This window comes from Poeciliopsis prolifica, unplaced genomic scaffold (genome assembly GCF_027474105.1).
Source record: "Poeciliopsis prolifica strain line A6 unplaced genomic scaffold, Auburn_PproV2 SCAFFOLD011, whole genome shotgun sequence".
In the NCBI taxonomy this organism is placed as follows: domain Eukaryota; kingdom Metazoa; phylum Chordata; class Actinopteri; order Cyprinodontiformes; family Poeciliidae; genus Poeciliopsis; species Poeciliopsis prolifica.
This window is the reverse complement of record NW_026562386.1, coordinates 4,785,294-4,811,107: the sequence shown is the minus strand read 5'-3', so window position 1 is coordinate 4,811,107 and position 25,814 is coordinate 4,785,294. Positions and strand designations below refer to the sequence as shown.

Below are 25,814 nucleotides of genomic sequence, written 5' to 3'. Positions count from 1 at the left end.
TCGAGAAACAAGGTCTTATCGGAAAATTACTGGCCGATTGGCGATCACCGGGGGTCAAGAAAAAGTGGAGAGTAGAGAAAGTTTTATGAGCACAAACCTACCTGTGGAGACACATGCTGCAGACGTACCTCGTCATTGCACTCTTTCTAGCTGATTTTCATTTCACATCAGTTTTCAACTCAAGACAAATGTCTGCCTTTCTATAGCCCTTTGTATGCTTTCACACATAAACACATACATTATCAACAAACACCTGAGGTAATGCCTCACTTTTTCTTCCTGTCACCCTCTCTCCTTCGCCATCTGCAGAACCCCAGCTGCACTGCCTAATGCAGTTATGCATCTGGAATCTATAACTGGATTTACTCACAAACTCTAACCCCACCCCTGGTCTGTCTCCTTTCTCTTCCAATATCTCATCATCTCTATAGCTATTTCCTGTGGCGATCCCGGTGTGCCACCTAATGCAGTAGTCTCCGGAACCCACAGTTGGACATACGGTTCTGTTCTGCAGTACTCCTGTTTGCCTGGCGGGGTTCTAGTGGGCAATTCTACACGCAACTGCCAAGAAGATGGCACATGGAGCGGGGCACCACCCTACTGCACAGGTAGGCAAACTATGTTTAAGGCTGTAAACAATCACAGCTTAAAATGTACACATTTGCACAACTTAAGACTTAGAAATTGTTCACTGAAATCAGATATATCAGTTAAAATGGTCAACAATAGATGTACTGTATCTAATTTTGTTTAAAGTATTGTATGTAATAATGTAGTTACTTTTCTTATAAATTGCAAAACCTACATAGATGTTAATTAAATACTAGATGTGCTTCACCTTCAATACTTATTTTCATGTCTGGTGACAATTTATAAAAGCATATAAAGAATTTATAGTTTTAATGTAAATAGGAAACAATGCAACATTAAAGATTTTTTTTTTAAACACATACTTATTGACCCCATTTACAGATGTAAATTGAATGCATGTTTTGTTTATTTATTTTATATTACACATAACTTTTTTAGGTTAATAGTAGGGTCAGAATCTTTTAATTTGATTATACCTTTCTACAATTTCTTATTTTTTCTTAAATTGAAATATGATGTTACAAAGATGTATATTTATTTTGGTTAACTTGGGCAAGAGAACATGCCATTCAAGTAAAGTAAATATACGTTGTTCTCCATTATCCAGAAAATAGCAACAGAAGGAAAAATATCATTTGATATTATCAAAATAGCAAAATAAAAGCTACTCAGCTCAACTTTCTATGTCTAGAATCAGAGAAATATTTTTAAGAAGTAAAGCAACTTGAAATGTGATAAATGTGCGGTTGGTGTCAGGCATTAACTTGCAGTTTTTGCTAAATGTCTAATCATTTTTTGTTTGTTTTAGATTACACAACACCAGTACAGATTTCATGTAGAACTTATTTTTACCAGGGTTGCTGTGACGATTTAAATCTAAACCAGTCCAAATACTGTTAATGGAGCAGAGTCACAGTGATTTCATTTCATTTCAAAACCTGTCCCCTTTTATGTGCAAGCAGGGACTGGCAGAGTGGAAATAGTAGCAGAACCACATGCAGTATTGTGCACTTAATTTTGAACAGTAAATATTAAAGAAACTTAGTTTTGTTTGCTTCTGCAAAGAGAGAGACACTAAGGATGGATTTGTGGCTTCTAGCCAACTATCAAGAGAGACCCTTTTTCCATAATCATGAAAATGTCTGCAGTTATCTTGCTCAGTTGTGTGGTAGTCATCAGTTATTTCTACTTGTCCTGAAGTGGAACTTCACTTGCTAGGGAGTACTTTTAAACTGCAGTGCTGTCATTTTTTGACTGAGCTAAAGAGCCGTAAATCCTTCTACTACAGGTTAGCTCACTTTATCAAAAGCGATAATGATGAAATTAGATTACCTTTACTTCTACACTAATCACTGCTCATTATGGCTAAACATTAGTCTTTCCCCTGCAGATTAATAGCAGTGAGCACTAACTCATAGCGCATGAGTGTGTCCCAGGAGAAGATTTCAAATTTTCCACAGTTTGGGACATAAATTACACACCTGAGGAGACATCATAATTTGAAATCAGTTAATCAGTTTAATAGCTGAAAAACGGCATCAAGCTGTTTATAACCTTGATTATAATTACCTACCCCTTGCTTATCAAAAACAAACCACCCCATGACCACACTGCCCTTTCTTGCACATATTTACTTCTTGACTGTATAAAATAGACTCAAAGTGAAGTCATTATTCAAGATCTTTCTTAAATAACATTAGTCCAGTCATTTTGTAGCATTGCCTGGAATCATCTGAAAGGTGGGTTACACTGAACATTCACTTTAGGCAATTCAAGGCAATTTTATTTATATAGCACCTTTCAGCCAAAGACAATTCAAAGTGCTTGTACAAGAAGAGAATAATAATAGTAATAGTAATAATAAATAATAATAATAATAATAATAATAATAATAATAGTAATAATAATCAAGCAGATTAAAAATAGATAAAGTAAACATTAAACATGTTATATATAGTGAATGAATCGAATTTAAAAATGTAACAATAGGCAACTTCTAATTAGAAGGTTGTTTGAACTTTAGCTCAATTACTTGAGCTACAGGATACTGTCACTACAACAGCCTTAGTCTCACTTCAAATGATATATATTTTTTAAATATGTTACATAGAATCAAAGCAGTTCTGAAGAGAAAATGGGGTCTAACCGAGTACTTGCAAGGTTTACATAATAGACTTAGAGTGGTTGCTGTGAGTGTCCACAAAATGTGACCTTGCACTGAGCAGCGGTCTCTGTGACAGTCTGCTTGTGTCTTATAAAAATTCTCCCCACTTGTGATAAGATTCTCGCTGGTTAGAAAAGACAGCAGCATGAACTCTGAGAGTCTTTTGTTTGTCTGGGTGACTGTCTTCAATGCTATTCTTGACTGTGTGCTGGTTGGCTAATATTGAGCATCTGAGAATAAGTCAGTGGAGTTATCCTTGTTTCCTGTGCAGGGTGTAAGTGATGCTTTGCAGTAGTCTTACACAAACCCCATGTTAACAAAAAATGATTATTTTGAAACTCATCAGCTATTTTCTCAGTAGTTGAAACACAATGAGCTTCCTGTGATGGCCTTAAAACAGAGCACTAACAGGGAAGATTTCAACCTGTAGCTAAAAGCTTGATTGAAATTCAAGACTCTGCTTCCAGTTTGAGCTGCTAAAGTTGTGACACGCTAAATAGCTCTTTAGAAAAATTTATTATGTCATAAAAAACAACAATTAGTGTTGTGTGCATGTCGGAGTACATATGTATGTATGTGTGTGTCATTATATCAAACAGACGAAAACTGTGTAGGAACTAATGAACATAAATGAGACATAATGGTTTTAAGCGAAAAAACTTTTGTCTTTCTACTGACCATAAGTCACAATGTTTTTTGTAGTTCGGCTGTTCTTGTGACTCATACTCACATGTGACATTTATGTTTTTTTCATTTTCATGACACATTTTTTTTTGGTTGTTGCTGAAATTTTAATTCATACTAGAATCATGAACCAAGAATGAAGTATGGTCATTTGCCTTGGAATGTGCTTCGAGGAGAGGCAGGATTACGTCTCCATGCTCTGGTAGTTGCAAAGAAAATAAATAACAATGACTTTGTATTTTTATTCAGTTTCATTGTTGCATTGCATGTGTTACCACTTCATACAATGCAACCACGTCTATCACCCGGAATTTATACTGCATGTGTCTCTGCTCCTCTCCACCGGCAAAGTATACAACGGATAAGAGTCGTTCCCAACTTTGATTTAGAGCAGGGACATCGGTGTGTCAGAAACTGCCAGCATACTTCCAACCCATGGTGGTCAGTTTCTGTGATTTTGTTGTAAAGCAGAAAACTGAACATGTGTCACCAGATCATATTATTAACATGGACAAGATTCCCCTCACGTTTGACAATCTCTAAATGAATGCTAGTTATACTCCAATGAGACTTTAAAGTCAGGAATATACAGTATTAAGCTTTTTAAAATTTCTAATTGCATCAAACAATAAATATCACTCTTGGTTTCTCTTCACATGAGATGTATTACGTAAATTTAAATTGTGTAAGTGAACTGATTTGTTTGTTATATCTTATAGTCCCAGTGCAAAGAAGTACTACATTTCTTCACCTAAACATGAGTGATGTTATGCTTTCTAAATTTAATTGACCATTTCTCATTTCCCTATAGGAGCTAGTCCTGGATTGTGCGGAGACCCTGGGATCCCGCCACATGGCACCAGACTGGGAGGGGAAGAATTTAAGACCAAGAGCCTTCTGCGTTTTAGCTGCGAGGCCGGGTATAATCTGATTGGCTCAGCTGAGAGGACCTGTCTTCACAACAGCAGCTGGAGTGGTACACAGCCTGTGTGTCAAGGTAGGAAGTGGAGCACTGACCATTTGTTTGAATTCTGTTACCTAATAATCTGGTTCTGTAACAATCAGGAAGCCGTTATAAAGCTGCACTGCACCTCAAAGATTATATAGCTTACAGAATACCTGCATGGTTCTGTCACAGCTTTAGGCTTTATTTCTACTGAAAATCGAAGAAGTAATTCTTCTGTGGAACAAATCAGACATTTATGTACCTTTGTAAACAGTAATCTACATGTGCAAAGCCTTTTTAAATTTGTTTTATTATAAAATCTGGCTGCCTGATTTATACCAGGCCCTGTGATGTGACAGCATAGCATATTGAGAACTGTCTGTCTTGTTGAGACATTTCGATAGCAACCTATTCCTGGCTCATTACCTTTGGGTCCCAACCCAGTTTCTTTAAAACATTACAGCTGAAATGAAATATGCTATAAAATGAGTCTTTCCGCATTTTGCAAAAACCTATAATGCATTTGTGGATGTGGACTTTTCACCATGCACTGGAAAAATATAAATCAGCTTAGGCCCAGGAGCTGATGAGCATTGGCTCTTTTTTTGCACATAAAGCAGCATCAGGCACACAACTGACAGTAAGAAACTGATCCTTTATCAAACAAACAGGCTTTGCGCTACATACTATACATTTTCTGTAATGTGAAGAAGCCTGCTCATTGTTCATTCTTGCAAGCCGTGACAGAGATGGAGTATTCATGAAATGAAGCCCTGTAGACATGAGTTATGAATGTGTTGAATCTGAGCTTCTTCAATGTTATCCCTAGATCATATTTTCACTGCAGATACATATCACTAAATTAGAATAACAATGAAAAGTGAATCTATTTGAGTGATTAAATTAAAAAAGTGAAAATTATATAGATTCATTACACATGGAGTGATATATTTCAAGGTTTTTATGCAGTTAAGTTTGATAATTATGGCTTACAGCTAATTCAAATATTAAATTTCTCAAAAAGTTAGAATATTACATGTGACTGGTTTGTAATACAGAGGAGATATGTCTATGTACTGCACAGCATGTACAGTCAATACTTGGCCCCTGGCTGCTTTTACATGTATTACCATCTACTTTATTGAGTCACACATGGAGAACCAACATCATGAATCCAGATAAACCCCAACTGGGTTATAAATTTGTATTCTTACTAAACATGGGAAACCAATATGTAGATCTATACTTTTACCTTTTTGTAAACTTTTTCTGCTATTATTTTTTCCCTTTTGTTATTATGTTTGTATTTCCTCTAACTCGTGTAAAGTACTTTGAATTGCCTTGTTGCTGAAAATGTGCTATATAAATAAAATTACCTTACCTTATCAGTGCATGTTAAGCCATTAACGTCTTCTTTGGGTGGCCTGCATTGTCGCGTCTGTTGTCTTCGGTTGTCCTCTTGACAATACCCTACGGAGTCAAAAATTGATAACCAAGTCTCTCAAGCACAGTTTGTTATTGTGGACAATGCTGTTCACAATAAAAAAAAAAAGTGCTGAAAGATTAACAGGGAGGGCTGGTTATAAAATTTTGAATGTTCCCCCAGAACCTTGCCCCCATTAAGTCTCACTGACTTTGGAGTTGTGTGCACTGAAATGTTTTCTTGAATATCTCATAGATTCTCTTTTGGGTTTAGTTCAGGGGAATTTGGTAGCCAGTCAAGCACAGTGATACAAACTGGGTGTTGGTACTCTTGGCAGTTTGGGTAGGTGCCAAGTCAGAGTGGAAAATAAAGGTTTGTCAGTAAAGGAAAGGGTAAAATGTCTTGGTAGATGATTCTTGCTAATTATTTACCTAAAATGTCTAAAAATTGTCTTGGTAAATGATTGCAGCAACATTAGAGTTGACAAAACACACTTGACTAATACCAACAGATGACAGATGTTAGCTGTGTTTCACATCAAAATAGCTTCTACAAAACAGAAGGAAAAAGAAAAAGAAAAGTGACGTGTCCTGCTGTATTATTCTCACAAGCTCAAAAACAGAACTGAGTGGAAAAATTCATTAAGTTTGTGAAATTTGATACAATATTGAGATATAAAATCTATTGCATCTGTTTCTCTGAAATGAATCTTGAGCGCCACTTTTCTAATAAAGCTCAGTCTTTATAGTAGCAGATTTTGAAGGCACTCTGTGGGCAGATGGGAATTTACGGGAAATTACAGAAGGTATTTGTAGCGCTATAGACTCACTGGAAATTTCACACTGTTCCCCAAAATATTGCAGCTGAATAAAGCACATAATCTCCAGTGTGCTTGAGTGCTGGTGTTAGATTATGGACTTTTTGGAAGGATGAGTCATACAGTATCAGTGTCCACTTCAGCATTGTTAAAGCCTGTAAAAAATAATTACCAGAATGCTCAAAGTCAGCTTTAACAACTTAAGGGCTTTCTGATATGACTGAGCAAAGACAACAGTTTGCTCTGATATAAACATCAGTTTAGAAAGTAGTAGGTTTTGTTTGTTGTGTTTATCACAATGCTTGACGTCATAAAGGTCAATATTGTTCAACTGTTGATTAATTGCACTCCAAAAGCGTCTTTTCAACCCTGAAATTATTGATGCTTTGAAAATCCAAACTTTAATGCAGAAATGTAATGTAATTTTTCTTCATGTCAGAAATCAATATGTTTGAATTGTAGTTTCTTATGGCAAGGAAAAAGCTATAACGCACACACTGTACATGTAACTTTTTTTTTTCTTTTTTCTAAGAAAGTCTGAACTCTATTAAATTGATTACACATACTAAAAATCCAACAGAAACATGCACACACCTCAGAAAAGCACGTCTGTTTGCCTTTGCAAGGGCCCGTGTTTGTGTAAGGCTAATTATTTACGTCTGTCTACATTTGTTTTTCATTAGGCTAATAGTGGTTAAAAGTTGATTCAGAAAGGGTGAGATTTCCATCACCGGGACACAAGTAAACAAAAATCCATAGACACAAATACATACACATCCACAGACTGCTGCTACTGCACACACTCTTAACACTCCTAGCTGAAAACAGCAAAAATGTACTCTTGGACCAAGCTTTAAAAGGGTCCTAACAAATGAATCCAATCAATAGGTGGCTGATTGTTAAAGGCTGTCAGCTGTCATGATCTTATTAGTGAAATGCGCTGTGGGTGGTTGCTAATTCCTCCTGGCTCTGTTAATGTGCTTTGCCAGCAAACTAAAGTTCAATGAATCAGTAGTTCAGACCTTTCCTGTCTGCATTTAGTGCCCTTCCTGACAGTTTTGTAATGCAATCCGTTGAGCAGTTGTGATCAAAAATTAAAAAGGCCTTTGCCATATCCCTCTCTGTCCACAAGGTCTAAATAATGAACCAACTCTACAACCTGGCAGCCTGAGCAATGCTTCCTTTGTTTTTTTATTTGTGTATAAATGTTAAAGCTCATGAATCTTTTGCCCAACAGAGAGACTGATTTTCTTCCAGCAGACAGAAGCAGGCAACACTTGGCCTTGGTGTTTTTTAATGCTTTAAGCAGCAGCCCTTCGGTAGATGATGCTGATTTATTCGAAGCTTCCAGTTAGTCTTAAGTGCACAAATGTAACCCAGCGCATCTGCCACTCAGTGTTGGGAATTAGGCCAACGACCTTTATTCATCAATCAGCCTCACTAACTAAAGGATGCATTTTAGGTTATTTCCAGCTGTCTCCAGTGATAATCTCATTATTGCAGCCCAGAGCTGATCAGCACTGATTGACAGGAAGACACTAACAGCTCGCTTTGCAGTTATTTCCTCCATTAATCAGCGCTGACGGCTATGTTTTTTTTTTCTCATCAATCCTCAGCCGTTTCTTGTGGTAACCCTGGCACCCCTGCCCATGGAAGAATTGTGTTCAGCGACGGCATCACCTTTGGCAGCTCAGTGGCTTACGCGTGTTGGGAAGGGTTTAAAACATCTGGATTGACCACCAGACACTGCACAACAAATGGCACATGGACTGGCCAGCCCCCAGATTGCACTGGTAGGAAAGCTTTTACATGATTACTATCTATGCAGTAATAGATAGTAATTATCTATTACTGCATATCTATTAATAGATAGTAATTATCTATTACTGCATAGTAATAGATAGATTATTATGCAGTAATCTATCTATTAGATATCCTCACTGATATGCATTGAGGAAATGATTTTATCCTCAATGCATATCAGTGACGCATTAAGGATAAAAAATTTTTGTTTAGATTGGTATTCATCACCACCATTTAGGTAAGTGTAAGTATGTTGCATCAAAATACTTTAATTTGGCTAGCTTAACAGAAAACAGACAAACATTTAGGAAACGGGAGTATAACTGCATAGTTTTTTATTTTTTTAAAAAGCACTTTTCTGCACCTGGGAACTAAAGGATTCTGCATGGTCGGGCCGAATTGCTGAAATTGTTTTTCACTGTCGCAGTTGCGTGACAAAATACATGTTCACCTTATGTCATCTTCCCATTCTCATTAAAACCCCTATGAGGAACTTTTTCACCTCACTTTGTAATGCAAAACTGTTATGTGATTGGTCTGAATTTTGTTTATTAAATTTTTTGGCCTCAACTTCTCAACTTCCAGAGGTCGGTTTTTCAGCCAGAAAGTAGGATGGATACTCTTGAGGAGCAATTGTCCGAGGCTAAGAGGAAGTACATATTGTATGAATATTTTCTCCTCCTCTGAACTTGTAAGTTGTCATGATTGCTGTGTTTACTATATTGCTGTAAACCACATATATGTCAAAACAACATGATGCATACTGCAGTGGGAGGGATTTCACCGGATGTTGGTTCGCTGTGTCTTGTGGACCTTGAAGGTTGTGTGAAAATGATTTGACTTTGGTCTGACCATGCTGGGCCCTTTAAAGAATGGTGGCTAAGAGATCTTTATGTTTTTCTAATTGTGACAGAGAGCTCTGTAAATAAACTTGTACATCTTTAAAGGGAATTGAATAAATCAACATGTCTAAAGCAGATAAAACCCCTTCCTCATTGCTTTAGCTAAGAATATTTTTTTATTCTCCTTTCAGTGATCAGTTGTGGCGACCCTGGGCCCATCGCCAATGGCATCTATTTGGGAAGAGAATTTACCTTCAACCATACTGTGGCCTATCGCTGTAACCCTGGCCACCTGATGGAACCAGCTGGACGCAATGTTCTGAGCTGCACTAAAGATGGAACCTGGAACCAAACCAAACCCAGTTGCAAAGGTATCAGAAAGCAACATAAGTGGCAGATTTACGATCCATAGACAGTTTACCATCTGGTCGTGGTTCAGAAATGGCACCTCTGGGAGTGTCCAGCTTTTTGTATGAGATACCGCAACTGTTCTGATCTGCAAGTGCAAGCATAATTGGCTCATTTCAAGAATGAGTCAAAAGCCTATGAGAGGCAGCACAGATTAGTGCAGTCGGAAACAGGTAGGCCTGTTGATCCCCATAGTCCAGTCATTTATACTACATTAGTTAGACAGCAAAGCTGTGTCTCCTGAAGCACAAGACAAATTTTTTCATCACACAAGATTGCATATACAATGAGATTAGGATTGAATAACTCAATAAAAGTATTTTTTTTGTAAATTAAAGAAATTATTTTTACAATCAATACTGAGATGACACTACTGCTTTTAAGTAATTTGTGCATCACCAAGTATAAAAATAGAACATTGCAACAAGTATGGCAAACTATGTTCTATATTATCCTGACATAAATTTTAGTTGTTCTGGTAGGATTTTACTAACATGCTAATTTTCTATTCTACCGCTAAATACATAATCTGTAGAGAAGCTACACAGAATCAAAATTACCTTTTATGCACACTAGTATAAGTACATTTTGGCACAGTGAAGACAGCCATTCTTCATCGAAACCAGCTTGTCCTAACGGCGTTTTTGTGGGTGTCTGGTATTCCTCAAATTATTGAACAAATGAGTAGAGTACCATGGCAAAATTATTTTCTACCAAGGTACTGGCTAACACGTTCCAAACATTACGGTAGAATGTGTAGTGAATTGATAAAACCACTTGAAATTAAGATGTTCTTAATTTTGACAAATTTGACAACACTTATCATAGTGGGTCAATGCTGCCAAATCAGATTGTGCGATATAGACTCTTTCCACAGAAGACCGGATGCTCAAATCAAATTAAAACATGGTTTCACAACGTCTTAATTTAATTGGATGGTGGAGTAGATAGGTAAGGGTTTACTGTTTTTTTTTTTAATCTTATTTTTTATCTTATTTCTTATCTTATCTTATTTTATCTTATTATGTTTTTATTAAATATGTGATATTTGTCAAAATTTCTCAAACATTTTAGAGCATTATAAAAACTGAAAAAGTATCTGATAATTTTTTTCCTCCTTTCATTTCTATCAGTTTATTTCCTACATTAAAGTTCTGACTATTGAAAAATTACACAGTATTTTCTACTAACATGCATTGAGGATCATAAAGAGGGATAACATTTCTATGCTATTGGGATTGGTATAAAAAAGTGCTGATTTCACTAAGAAATTATATTTAAATGTGAATTGATTTGCCAAAAAAAAAAAAGACTAGGGATGATCTAAAATTGTTACACAAGAACATTACCTGTCAAAACAACAGTGTGAGTTTTTAAAGCAAAAAGCCTCTTCTGTTCTCTAAAACATGCAAAAGAAGACCTTAAAAGAAAGCATACAGTGTTTGAGAGTGGTACAATAAAACAACCTAGTTTAGACTATTATGCTCAACAACACTAACAGGGAAATGTTTTCCTGCGATCCTCTCTACCACCTCTTCCCATAAACAGAAAATATCCTGCTGGCTTTCTCAGTACCTGAGGCTTTGAACTAAGATGAAAAATGAGAAAACTGGGAGAGAGGATGCTGAAAAGGAACCAAGCAAAGGAGTTGGAGAGGTACACCAGAACAGAAAAAAGAAAAAAAAACACGATACTGTTGGTGATGGAGACTGACGAGGAAATTGAAAAGTGGGAATTATAGGTGTTAGGGATGAATAAGAACTGGGGATGGGAATGGGCTTCAAGCTCTCTCCCATTTGTTTGTCTACTTTCTTTTCATTTTCTGTTCCCTTTAGTGCTCACCTTTCTCCTGCTCTTTAGAGTCTTCCTCTCATATCATGAGTTTTGTTTACTTCTCCCATTTCCATCACTTTTGTGTAGATCCAACCCTATTTTGATGCAAAACCATTTTTTTTCTTAAATATATAAACAAATAAATAGAACTGAGAGAATTCAAGGCTGTAGTTTGACAGATTTTGTAATCGGAGTAATAACAAAGGATGATAGGTATGGGGTGGAAGGTAAAGAGGCCTAGCAGTGACAAGTGAGGAGAGAGAATCAAAGTGGTAAAGAGGTGCATTTGGAAAAAAATAGGATTAGAACGGAGGGTGGTGCAAACAAAACCAACAATGGCACACATTGAGCAACAGAGAGATTAAGAGAATAAGCATTGGGATGTCAAGAAAAAGAGATTTAAGAAAGTGAATGGAAATGGAAAAGGGAGGTGTTTTGATGAGGCATCACAGTGGCAGCAAAGAGGAAGCAAAAGAGAAACAAGTGAGAAAGTAAAGAAACGATGAGAAAACCGAGAAGCAAATCAATAGCTGCCCCCGAACCTGTAAACACACCGTGAGAAAAGGAATTAGGCTCATAAAATGTGTTGGCTGGCTGAATTGTGCCAAGAGAGAAATGCCTAAAAGAAAAATAAAGGCAGAGGGGAAGTGGTCCAAAAAGGCGTGAGAGCGGAGCCGTGGGGCTCAAGGGTAAGGAATGAGAGAGAGCTGGAGCTGGGGGACGAAGAGAGGTGAGGTACAGGGAAGATTTGCAAGGAAAGAAGAGTGGGTGGAGTAGGTGGAAGGAGTCAACAATACTAATTAGGTAATAAAAAGCTGAGACACATGAGCAAGTTTACTCCTCTTCCTCCAGGTTTTGATGCCACCGCAGTCTATACAAACCAAGACGCAAAGAGGAAGTGAAAGAGTTCAAAATCCTTCATTTCCAAACACAGGTGTCCTTTAGGCATTGGAGACGTGTAGAAATACAGGCCTTGAATATTAAAAAAGCTGAAGTCAATAAAAGTCTTTTCTTTCAGTTTTTGACAGCTGGACTTTGTTCGATAATAACAAAGTTGTTTATATGAAGGAGAAAACACTCATACAGTGATTAATTTGGATCCCTGTTAGCTTCTGGCCAGCCACCAGCTATTGTTCCTGGAGTCACAAAGCAATAAAATGATGAACTGCATGCTGAACAGAACTGGCAATGACTTGTGTGCAGGTGTATAGATTATTCCTTTGGATGGGGGCGGACCAGCCAAACACATTGTAGGAATATGAAATGAGTGATACTGAATGATGAGACACTTTCTTTTTTTGTCTCTGAGAATGACTTTGGGGACATTGGAGGCTTCTTCAGATCGCTTGTGACTCTCAAAGACAGAAATATGTTGCTTGAGATGCTGCAAACAGATGTAGTTGGCTCAAACCCATTACATAAACAATGACATGATAGAAAAAGCCAAATAGCTATTATTTCATACTTATGTAGTTGTATTTCATATACCCCTCTCAGTACTTCATCTAGACCCTTGATGGGTTCATACATCTACAATTATTTATTTATTTATTTATTTTGGTGTCCAGGCAATCACATCTGCTTGCAACAAGTTAATCAACTTACTAATTTTGGCTTTAAATGTCACAAGCATGCTGAAAAACAAAACAAAACAAAAAACAGCCTTGTGTCTGGATCCATGTGTGCACCCTGTATCATCAGAGCAGTGTGAATGGAGCATGACACCATCTGTCTCCTAGTTAGACAGAAATTACACTGACTTTATGAGACGTTTGAAGCCTTGCAGATGGTTATCATTATCTCAGGGAGTTAGTTACATGCACACACAGAGATGTTTATCGCGTCATGAAGTTATCTGCACGCACATCGGTGCGTGTGAACTGTTCTGCAAGCGTGTGCACGTCATCTTTAATAACTTTGTCATGCATAAACAGCACATTGCCTAATGATCAAATGATAACAAATTCCTCCTTTAATGCACAATACTCCTCAGACAGCCGCAGACAATCTGATATCATCGCCGAACACTGGCAGTTTCGAAATTAAGCTTTAAAATAGTCATGGGTTTTTGTGAATCATTACCAGAAATAGCACTGCCGCTCAAAATGTGTATCAGAGGGAAGAATTAAGGGATATCATCTAAATCTTCATTCAAAACACATTTGAAAGGAAACCCAATTTTTGCTGAATAGAAGTAGACAGATTATGGCCTTATTGAGCGTTGATGGTTTGATTTGAATCATGAAATCTAACATCTTCATTAAAAGTAGTAAAAGCTTATTGGAGTAAAGGGTCATTGCAATAATGTTTGACACAGTACACTCACAAATCCTTAAAATTTGTGGTTGTTATGGTGATTTGGTGATGCTAACATGCAACACTTCTGTTGTTTTCTGTCTGCCAGTGAAATTTGCTCACAGTCCCCTTAGCTGTGCATAGTGGCAGCACATAACCTTTAACAGGTTTTTCACAGTTTCAGTGTTAAAACTTTGAATTATTTTCTCTGACTGTAGATATGGAAAAGTTTTAGTGAAAATCTATAACCCTGCTTAAGTGGATCAACATTCATCTCTCTTACAAGAATGAAATGCTCTTTTTTCTTACCCATCTAAGTGGGACTAAGTGAAACAGGTTGAATTAATGTTAAATTAAGGGTAAAATACTGTGTATATCCTGCTGAGCTGCATACACAAAGTTTCATAGGATGAGCAGAGATCCTGACAATTTAGCTGAACTTTGATTTGTGTGTGTTCCCTCAGTTATCCAGTGTGGACATCCCCCCCAAGTGCTCAATGGAAAGGTCGAAGGGACTGATCACTCCTGGGGATCCAGTGTGAGCTACAGTTGTTTTCAGGGTTATCAGATGTCCAGCCCTGCTGTCTTAACCTGTGAGGGAAACGGGACTTGGACTGGAGACGTTCCACAGTGTTTGCGTGAGTTCATATTCTTCTTTATTCCCTGTAAACAACAGCGCACTCCATTTGAGCTTAAGCAAAGGATTGTCAGCGATGCTGAAAGTGCAGAACAGTAGAAATGTTGACTGTCACTATTTTGTTTTTCAAGCTGTCCTGTGTGGGGATCCTGGTTCTCCTGGTGAAGGATTCAGAGAGGGAAACATCTTCTCATTCGGGTGAGTTGATAAACTTTGTTATTTCTACATGAGACAAAATGCTTTCTCATTAGGTGTGCAACGACTGCAGTGTTCTGGCCGGTTGCCGATTGCCAATCTTTTAGAAGCCCGATCTGCCTGTGATTTCTGTCAATACTGATTTTTTAAATTCTTTTTTTGCCTGAATTGTTACTACATGGGATGACTATTGTTAACTGCAAACGTACAGACATGACCTGGTGGGTCATGTCCACCAGTCAATCCTCTCACAGCAGAGCAAAAGAAGAGAGTGGTTAATTTGCAGACCTTTGCGTAGGTAGATAAGATCGGTGAGTACGGTCACCTTCACATGTAAGTACTGACCGCTCACTGATCTCCCAAAATTTAAAAAAATCGGGGACAATTGATTTATTGGTGCACCTCTATTTATCATAGAGAAAAATGTCCAGATCTCGTCATGGTTTTAAACACTGGGGCTCCTGTCATGTTTATGTCTGATTTAATATTTATTTTCTCTTACAGGTCAGAGGTCAGGTTTTACTGCCATTCCCCCTATGTGCTGATGGGCTCTGCCACCAGACTCTGTCAAGCAGATGGGATTTGGAGTGGGCATCAACCAACCTGTATAGGTAACTAAAAGAAAGAAAACACCATTGCTTTCTGACCAGTAGGATGCATCAGAAAGTACATTTTTAGGCAAATCACTGCTTGAACATGATTAAATTTAATGAGTACAGTAACTGGCAGGTTTCTGTGGAACATAAAAATGCGTTGAAGAGAAAATTCAACTGTTTGATTTTAGTGTGTTGAAGCATGGGGCACATCTTTAACAAGCAGGACACCTGTTCCTACTTAACACCATCTTTGAAATTTGCATTTCCACAATTTAATGGGTTTACTTTATTACCAGTTTTGTAGATGTTCATTATTTTTTTTTGTTTTCTTGGCCTGATTACCTGTATTTTCATGCCCTTGTAGAATAAATAAAAAGCATCATGAAATAATTGTTTTTATGCATGTTATTTGGATGGAACGGTTGGTAATGTAATCAAAGGAGCATAATGAAATACGATGGGTACTTTCTTATGTTTGCGTGTGTAGACCCGGCCTTCAACAGTTGTCGTGATCCAGGAACTCCAGCCTATGGTATTCCGATCTTGGCCCAGGGCTTTCAGGTGAGTACTTGATGGCGGTGAAGTAAAAATATATGTGTTTTCACAGTTTTTAATTAGAGATAAGCACATGTATGTAACCTGGTTATTAATATTATTGGATTGCAGGGCAGCGGTTAGCACTGTTGACCATGATATATTCCTGAAAACCGAACCATGATGTGATGGTTTTACTGAGATCAGTAAAACCAAAACTATACATTAATGCAAGAACTATGTCAAAGTTACTGTGACTCTTTATGTATAAATCAAATATACATTTCTGGAGAGAAGTTTATGAATATCATTATGATCACTGTGATTTTGATTTATAGAAATCTGGCAAAAATAATTACAAAGCAAAATAAATGCAAGGAATTTTAAAACAATAATTGGATGCATAAGTTTAGCCAAGATAGGCTCAAATATGTACATGTACAAATCCACATGATTTAGGTGACCCTTAAAACTAGAGATTTGACCCCTATTCTTGGTAAATGTGGTACACATAGCTTCAGTTAAATATTTTACAAACTTTAATTTGTGTTGTCTTTATGAATATTAATGACTGTTGTCAAAAAGTGCCATTAGGTAAATCATGACACTTTTAATGCAAAGTTGATATTCTAAATGTTTTTGTTATGACAACTTGACATTAACCAAGAAATCATGATCTGACATAAATGTGTTATAAAAGTATTACTGATTCAACTTTAGCTTTAATAACATAAAGCTACATATTTTTTAAAGTTTAATCAGTAATACCTTTATAATAGACATTTTGAATAGTGTCAACTTTGTATTAAGTGTCATAATTTACTGAATGACACTTTATGACAACAGTCATAAATTTTCATGAAGACTTACACATGACAGGTGTTAAGTCATGTTTATTTTAGTGCCATCACAGTCCTATTCATAACCCGTCATATAAAATGTTGCCAAATATATTTGCATCCTAAAGCAGGCTTCATCTTAGATGATGACACTTCTGTTCCCCGAGTTTAAATTTTTAAAATTAGTTGAGATTTTATAAACATTTCACAGTATTTACAAAACAGTTGAAAACAAGTAGTTTAAACCTGAGATAGATGAGTAACAAAAATACAAACGTCCATGAATTATGTAGGAATATGTTCTATTCAAAGGAAGAGATGATTGCAGATAATTATAGTAGTAACTCTGAAAATATTTTTAAAAAGTCATTTCTGTCTAACTCAGCTATAGAAAGTAACAGAATCTGATATGCACTTCATTTAATGCTACTTTATCTGTAGATTTTTTTTGTACGTTTCAAAATATTAAAAAGCCAGCACAAATCAAAATTTCACTGGCAGTCACTCTGCTTGTGTTGGTGGAGGAGCAGCCGGGGGTTAACCGTATTTAACAGATGGCTGTCAGACAACCAATGCTCTGCAGACAACTGGGATGAGGTGGGGTGAGAAGCAGAGGGGGGTTCTGACAATCTGAAAGGCAGAATTGTAGACTAGCAATGCATTCTTAAGAAAGGAGATGAGGCACTGGTTGGTTCTGTCTGGAAGTCCGAGTTAAAAGATCAGTCAGCAGTTAACAACCCAGTTGAGTTTGAGGTGACAGCGTGAGAACCGCAAGAACAGCACACACCCGCTAGAACGAAGGCAGCAGCGTCCATAAATAAACCAATAGAAAACTTTGAGGTATTACATAAATAGTACGACAGGGGTTTGAATATTAATAACTCTAATGTAAATCTAAAGGCTAGAACTCAGATAAGTTATTCAAACAGGTAATAAACAGATTATTTTCAGTCTTCTTTCTGAAGTAGAAAAGAAGACTGTTTTTGACACCAAAGTTCAAGTTTAAGATTCTCAAATATTGATTCACAATGCGATTCTTCATCTTCAGTCCCCAAACAAGAAGAAAACACTGCTTGAAGAAAGTTATCGCAGTGAATTGGTATATTAGCACTAATGTGACGTGCATATTCATTGGAGATGAGTCATAAAACTGAAGGTTTTTTTTTTCATGCGCACAGTCATGGTTTCTTTTCAAATGTACCTTAAAAGCTTTCTCTCAGTACCCCTCAACTTGTTTACCTGCTGAGTGTGTTGTGAATTGAAGGTTATTTTCTGTTGAATATGGCATGGTTTTCGAATAGAATAGGGTAACCTGAATAGTCTTTCTGTCATCATATTTCAATGATACGTAGGTGGGCAGTAAGATTTCTTTCAAGTGCCGCAAAAACTACCATATCCTCGGTTCAACAACAAGAACGTGCCTGGAAAACCTAACCTGGAGTGGAACTCAACCTGAATGCATATGTAAGGATTAACTCAGGATATAACTATCACTTGTTCATTTCAGGCTATTAAGAAATTACTTGGCTTGTTGAGTTGTCAAATTTTAGAATGTCATACATGTTTCTGCTTCTCATCACTCAGCTCATTCATGTCGACAGCCAGAAACCCCCAGTAACGTGGATGTTCGTGCTATGGACCTGCCAACTTTAGGATATACACTGATATACACGTGTCAAGAAGGTTTTTATCTGTCTGGTGGATCAGAGCACAGAACCTGCAAAAGTGATGGAAGATGGACAGGGAAACCGCCGCTCTGTAAAGGTATTCAGAAATTCTCTACTTTTAAAATGGTTTTATCCTGGGTTTAAAATCAGATATATAGATAGAGCCAAGTAATACACCATTTTTCAACATGATAATGAAAAGGAATAATGAAACTGAAGACTGTCTTTTTTTCTTTTATCAATCAAACCCAGAAGTTTTATCTGTATGCTGCCAAATTACATTAAGGTGAAACTGTGCTTAATATTTATTTTCATGAAGTTCTCATTAAGACAGCTATTTATTAATATTTTAACAGTTTAATGGGTAAATTTAACAACACATTTCACTGCAATCAACACTTTAAAGACCTTCTTGATCTTAATGTGGCCAAAAAAGAAAACGATTCGAACATCAACATTTCTGTATGAAAACTAATTTATTTGATCTCATAAAATCTGAAAAAAATCAAAGAAATTGAATTTTATGTTTGTATAGCTTTCAGGCCACAGTGATTGAGGAAACATTTATAACTACAGCACAATAGTGTGTAATGGATGTATTTAAAATGAATCTGAATTTGTGAATTGAATTATTGATATAAATGAACATCAACTATATTTTAATTGATGTTTAATTGAACAGTACTCTTCTCAGTATTGTTTCCAAAATGATTTTCTTTTTTAACAGAAACAAGCAGCTTCCTATTTTTCTTATGTTTTTTTTTCTTTCTCTTTACATGTAATTTATATAATAGTTTAACACAATTCAAGCTGAACTGAATTTTAAACTGTCTTTCATTTCAGTTGGAGTGAAAGTAAATCCCAAAGGCAGAGGGGAGTCAGACATACAGAAGAATAAGATCCGTGGTATGCAGAATGGACTACAAACTGCACATTAATATTAATTGAGGAGTTTTTGCTTCATTGCTGATTGTTTTTTTCCACTTTTTTGTTGAATTGATTACATTATTTCTCAGTAAGCATGAGTGTTTCAAAAAGAATTTCCCATGGAGGAAAAGATGCTGACACTGTAGCAATGAATGTTACTTATATGGGTCACAGATCAGTAGAAGCTGTTTTTACCGAACAGTTCAGGAGTGTAACAGTTAAATACATCAGCTCAAATATGATGAAACACATTTTATATTAAATAAATTATTTCAAAGTCAATCTTTAGTTTGAAGGAGGCAGTACGAAGAGAAAAAACACCACAGAGATTCTTGCAAGAATACAGAAACATCGTTGTTTGACGTGAGTCATGTCTGAGGCATAGACTGACCCCTCAGTCGTGACGGAAGAAGAGGCTCAATATATTGCGTTAGGATATTTTAGCAGCTGTCAAAGATTACTTCTCCTGTTTGGTTAAGCTCTTGTTATTTATCCATGTATTTCTTTCCAAGTTCCAGCAGATGTCTTCTCTCCAAACTCTGAGTGGAGTGGTTTTTACGAGTATTTAGGGAAGAGGCAGACCACCACCTTTGCAGTTACTGGGTTCAATGCTACCAGCAGCCGAGTCAACGTCACGTTACTAGAGACCAGCGGGGTGTCAATCAGACTGTCAGGTAAAAGGGTATATTTTTGGGTTTTGAGATATTATTATTTAAGTCATTTTATTTAAGATTATGCTTTCAATTTCACTCTTAAAATACTTGGAAGGAGGACAGAAACTGAGCTAAAAGACCAATTAGCATGAGCTACATTGGCGTGTTTAGTTACAGAATCCTGTTGCAAGCATCAAATCTCATAAAACATAAATGAAAATAATGTTACCTTGATCCCAAAGAACCAAGAAAAATATTCAAAGACAGTCAGTGTGTGGAAAAATTATTTTTATGAAGTGACACCTATTTTATTATAAGTGAGTTAAAATTGAGTGACACCCCAGAAGTTGAACTCATGTACGGACTTTAAATCCAGTATAAACAACATGTGAACATTTCTCTGAAGGTGAAGAAAAGTAAGTAAATAAAAATAAATTTTCACTTTTTTGTGTTTTTAAAGTTTTGCAACCTCCTGTACAGGATGCCCCAGTGTAAATGTACAGTGATACTATACATTTATAAGTACAGTTTCACTGGTATGTGGCTATTTATTTTACAAGGTATGAGAGTAAAAAAACAATAGAAAGAATAGTTATATATTTTTAAAGGCATACAAAGAAACAAAGTTCTAACACAGATTCTGCAAATGCAAATGACAGTGTAGGTGATAAGTAATAACTCGGGAATTAAAGCTGTTGAGGTAAAGCCGTTTTTACCGAACAGTTCTTCAAAGTGCAAGAGTGTAAGAGTTAAATTCATCAGCTCAAATATGATAAAATACATTTTAAATTAGATAAATTGTTTTGAAGTCATTTTAGCATTCTGTCTTGGAAAGTTAAAACAAAGCCTGGCTTTGATCTAACTGTATTTTGGCTCTAAAATAGTATTTCCTATGGTTTTCTTTTGTTTTAGTTTTACTAATGTCCTGTTCTGCACTTTTAACATTTTCAGGCTGAAAAAAATTTAAATTGGGGTTCCCAGACTGCCATGAAACAGTCGGAAATGAGCAAAAAAAAAAAAAAAACGCAGATGTGGGTCACATTTACCTGCTGTGTGAAGGTAGCCTATGTGATGCTATTGATAGTTTTAGCCCTGAAAACTCTCTTTAAAAAGATTACAACAAAGTCTGAAAGTAAAACACAAAGAAATCAATGGTTGTTTTATATTTTTTCACAGTGTAGAGTGTTAATGTAGGCCAACAAAGACATGAAAAGTAACAAGGCAGAACAAATAGGTCAAAAGAAAACAAACTGTAGGACCTATTTGATTAATAAATCCCAGCCCTTATCACATTACTATCCAACCGTGGAATGCAGCTCGCAACAAAATTAGCTAAAATTTCACTTTTTATGAATATTAGCACATAAATAGTGCCCTTAGGTCTGAGATTCTTTTGCTGGAATTAAATAAAATTTTTTAGCCAATGAGAATGTACTATCTGATTAAAAAAATGAATAATGTAATGGGCCCATAAAAGAAATCAAAAGAGAAAATGATTTTTTAGGTGATTATTTGCAAATTAAAGCTGATAAATGTGTGGCTTTTGAGTTGTTTTTCTTAGGAGTTGCTTGTGTGTCTGCTGTCACATTGACAATCAGCTGCTTTTGTGTTTGCACTGTATTTACACAGAGACATGTTGCTAAAGGCTAAATGTCATGTTTTCCTCTCATATTGTGTTATATGCGTTTTGAAAAAAAGAGAGGATGATCATTCGAAATGTCAAGGTGGCTCCTTTACTCTGCCTGTCACAAACAAATCTGTTTGCTTACCACCTGCCTGCCTATCCGTGTTTGTTTCTTTTGGCAAAGTCCTCGACTTTGACAAGTTCCAACACAAATCAGGAGATAATGTGCCATTGATTTATGTAAGATTTAAACACCAGTCCAACTGTTTGCATATGCAATCTGAATCTCTGCCTCTATCTTTCTAGGTACTTACAAGTCAGAGGAAAACCAGCTGCTGTTGAAGGTGTACCAAGTGAAGGGGCCAACAGAGTATTACTACAGCAAGTTTAAAAATGACAACTGGGCTATGGATGGATATGTAAGCTAAAGCTTCTTTAATTAAAGGCACTTGCAGGGCTTTAATCAAATATGGCAAAATAGTATTTTATGTTTTGAAAGTAAGCACTTCATGTCTGTTTTTTATTACTTGTCTCAAAAACGAGACCTCTTTGCTAAAGATGGATCCAAATTTTCAGCTTTCAGTTTGTTGCAGGGGTAATGAGATACAGTGAATGATCAAAGTAATATGTCATCCAAGGGGTTGTTCTGTTTGTTGTGACTTTTTACTTAATAACTCTTATCGAAGTTAATGCTGCGTTGGATATCTGGGTCTAAGTGTTTGAGTCTGCTTATTCTGCTTGATGTTGATATTCCTAATTGCATTTGAATTGCAGGAAGACTTCCCAGGAACAAGGTTGTTATCTGAGGGCATTCTTTGACCCCTTTTATTTGCACTAAAAATAAGAATACCCAGAAAATGGCTCCATTAAGCATTACTTACTCACCTAGACAGTATTACATTGCAGTATGAGTGGAGTTTTCTGATGCGATACCGCTTTCTCTCTGGAGGAGTATTCACACTATTTTAATTTGGTCATTTCTTACTTTAAACTTCACCACCACTCATATTAGCTGTAACTCATACATTTCACAGCTGAAGTTTTTCGAATATTTGTTTACAAGCAACACTTTAACCCAGTTACTTGTGTTAGTTGTTGTACATTACAATAATAAAATTTGCTTACCTTTGTGGGAAATAATAATCAAACAAAATATGGACTTCTACCTTTAGCTGTTTTTGGAAGACAACAACAGAAAAAACTCACATCAAAGCATTTTACACTGTAAAGGGGAAAAAACATCACAACAATCTAATCCCTCAGGATTTATTTTAACATTAACCATTTTTTTGTTTACAACATACACGGCACACTTTAGGATGCTGTTTGGTACATCACTGTGGAAACACATCCAGCAGACATCCATAGAAAACTACATTTTGCATTAAAACATCACATTGTGCAGAGTGGAAACACGATTATAGATTATCAATCCTTCACTCCTCACTCTGTCAAACAATATTGCCCAAGAATGTCTTTTCCCAGAAAATCCATGTCCTGAAGAGATGCTGTTCTGCATTTCATTCAATTTTTTTCACTTTCTTCCTTTAATGACCTCTCATGCCTTCTCTCCTCACACTGCAGTGTGTAGTGTGTCTGGGTGGTTTGTTCTTAAGGTGATCCTGAACCTAGATGAAGGTATTTTTAGATTTCATATCTGTTAGCGTGAGTGATTCTGATTTAGTTTCTCTTACCATTTAGAAAATGATAATACATTGGGCTCTGTTCATGTTCTTCTTCTCCTCTTTGAGACTGTGTCGTGACCTTAAATGCTTCTGCTATCAGCTGCGATTACTGTGAGCTTGCTAATGTCAAAGTGGCAAAGCGAATCAGTCCTGCATGACTACAGAACCCAACACATGAACCTTAAGGCAATCACTGTGTTCTAGTTAGGTGATCCTGTGAAGAAAACGAATTAAACACATTCCAGTTCAATTCAGATCTCGTAGATTGAGATTAATTTCTCCCTGTGTGTTCGGACACATTGCTTAGCTCCGTCTCAGAACTGTTCACTACCGTATTACCCATAGTGCCACTTGGGAAAGAAGGTAAATCTTCTTTCCATTATGATTATAAAATTATACCATGAATTGAATGATTTTTATTTAAATTTACTTCATAGGACACCCACTTACCCACAACAGACTTTAAATATGGCTCTAGCTTCAAAATATCTTTATTATTACTACATCTTAAGAATTTTCTCTTAAAAAGTCTTTAGAGCTCCTGACAGACAAAGGCAACAAGTATTTTTAACTAATTCTAATAATCATATTAGTTTGATGATAAATAATAAATTAATGGATTAGACTTGATGGTATAAGTCTTGGACAACACTATCCTAAGCATTAAAGGTTTTGTCCATAGTTATGCCTAACCAAGGATTGGTAGCAAGGTTTAAGTAATCATATTAAACAATCTGTGTTACTTCTTATGTATTTTGATCACATGTCATTTACGAGTTTTTGTACATGATCGCAGTACTTCTGTCAATGGCTTTCAATCGGCTTTGTGTTTCTTCAGTGCATCCATAAGAGAGGACTTAATGAGGAGAAATGGATTAACCTGGGTGCTAGCAATTAGATGCCTGTTTTTAAATAACTGTGTGTGGCACCTAAAGTTGAGGGCTTTGATCAGCTCATCATACCATGCCCACTCTTTTTGTAGTTTAGCTTGAGTGTTGCAGCTCTAAAAATTAAATTAGGAGCTACGCATGATAGGTTACTAAAAAAAAAAAAATCCACCATCGGAATAAAAAAGTGTGCTTTCATTTTATTCAGACAATCCATTACATTTCTTGATGTAATATTACTACTGAGTAGTGTTGCAGCTCTTTGTACTGACAAAAATAGCGGTGATTCTGAATTCTCACTTTACTGGTTGCTGTAGAGTGAACAATTGCCTTTCTGTCATAGAGGCCCCAGTTAATGGCTGAATATACCTTTTTGTCACCATGAGTGGCCCAGGCATGCAGCTGAGACTTCCAGGAACTTAATCTTCTCACCAAGCAATTGTTGCAGCATGTAACGCTCTGCAGGGCTCAGGCTTGGGACTCGGTTCTTATTGAACTATTGTGACATTTAACTTTGGGCCTTCATAAATTTCCTGTGGCGTGGATAGATTATATTTTCTGTATTTACACTTTGGATGTTATCAGTCATTTAAATTAACTTTCCATTTAGGGGATGCCAAGGAGAGAAAGTTAGGCAGTCAGTTTAATTTTGTGGGTGTTATTTGAAGCCGAGTAAAAATCCTGGATGCTTCAGAGACCATGTGAGGGGTGAGAGAGCTTAAACATTTAAGAGAATAGCTAAGTGATGTTGAAAGCATACTATAGCTACATTTTGTGGATAACAGTTTTTAATTTATGATATTAATGCATTTGTTGTCTTTTTCTATTTTTATTTAAAACAATATAAAGACAGGACTCATAAGCAGTTTTTGTTAAGTTCAAGGAAAAAAAATCAGCAGCTAAATCTGTAATTCATAACATACTCAAAATAGGTTTCTTCCTTTAGGTCACTTAGGATTAATAACATTTACATTTGCTATACACCAGAATGAGAATCAGGGTTAGTCAGAATTTCACCTGCATCCTTTGCATTTGGTAAGTTTGCTTTTGTGTGACCTAGATTAAACATTCTGGGTATTCCTCAACAAGCTTTTGACAATAACTGTGGGATATTTCCTGATTATCTACATTTTTACATTTGTAAAATCGTTTTCCTATCTCAGTATCCTTACCTCATTATCCGCCCTCATTATTTACTGTCTCACTGTAAATAATGACACTTTCCCTCCAGCTTCGCAAGCATCTTAGAAGATCCTTAGAAGATAGTCGAGAATAAGATGGACAGTGAAAAAATGTGTATTTGTTTTTTAGTGTGCGTCAACTGTTACTGTGGTAAAATAGAAAAACAAAAGAAAACATTTCATGCACATTTGGTCTATACTGTATTGCTACATTGATAATTTTAAGTACTTTTTTGTATAAATATTTAAAAATGAATTTAAATAATACCTAACCTATATATTTCTTTACAACTTTTGCCATAAGATGCATTCCTGAAAAACTGAAAACACGTGGAGTTTTGTCAAGTTAGAAAAAGAAATATGAAATTATTCTTATCTAAAAACAAACAAGCTTGAATTTGTTTACATGTTTTTTTTTCTAAAACCTGAACCCCGTCTTGTGTTTCAGGTCACTGCGGAGTCTGACCAGAAGACTTTTGTTTACCAGGGACATATTCACAGTAAAGACTTTGGCAAGTTTTCTCTGACAAGACAAGGTGGGTCTGCTTGGCAGCACCAACACACCGTTTTCATAACATCATGC

The 25,814-nt window shown here is 36.2% G+C and overlaps 1 protein-coding gene across 1 annotated transcript in view; it reads left to right on the top strand.

The window, feature by feature from the left end:
* The window catches only part of LOC129364073 (CUB and sushi domain-containing protein 1-like), a 386,251-nt gene that overhangs the window by 348,414 nt on the left and 12,023 nt on the right, over positions 1-25,814 (top strand). Inside the window, exons 59-72 of the mRNA XM_055036496.1 lie at positions 432-608; positions 4,251-4,436; positions 8,242-8,418; positions 9,462-9,641; positions 14,271-14,444; positions 14,575-14,641; positions 15,143-15,249; positions 15,722-15,795; positions 17,960-18,071; positions 18,192-18,371; positions 19,118-19,180; positions 19,714-19,875; positions 21,785-21,897; positions 25,680-25,767. Of these exons, the coding sequence (XP_054892471.1) occupies positions 432-608; positions 4,251-4,436; positions 8,242-8,418; positions 9,462-9,641; positions 14,271-14,444; positions 14,575-14,641; positions 15,143-15,249; positions 15,722-15,795; positions 17,960-18,071; positions 18,192-18,371; positions 19,118-19,180; positions 19,714-19,875; positions 21,785-21,897; positions 25,680-25,767 (1,860 nt within the window). The remainder of the gene's footprint in view (positions 1-431; positions 609-4,250; positions 4,437-8,241; positions 8,419-9,461; positions 9,642-14,270; positions 14,445-14,574; positions 14,642-15,142; positions 15,250-15,721; positions 15,796-17,959; positions 18,072-18,191; positions 18,372-19,117; positions 19,181-19,713; positions 19,876-21,784; positions 21,898-25,679; positions 25,768-25,814) is intronic.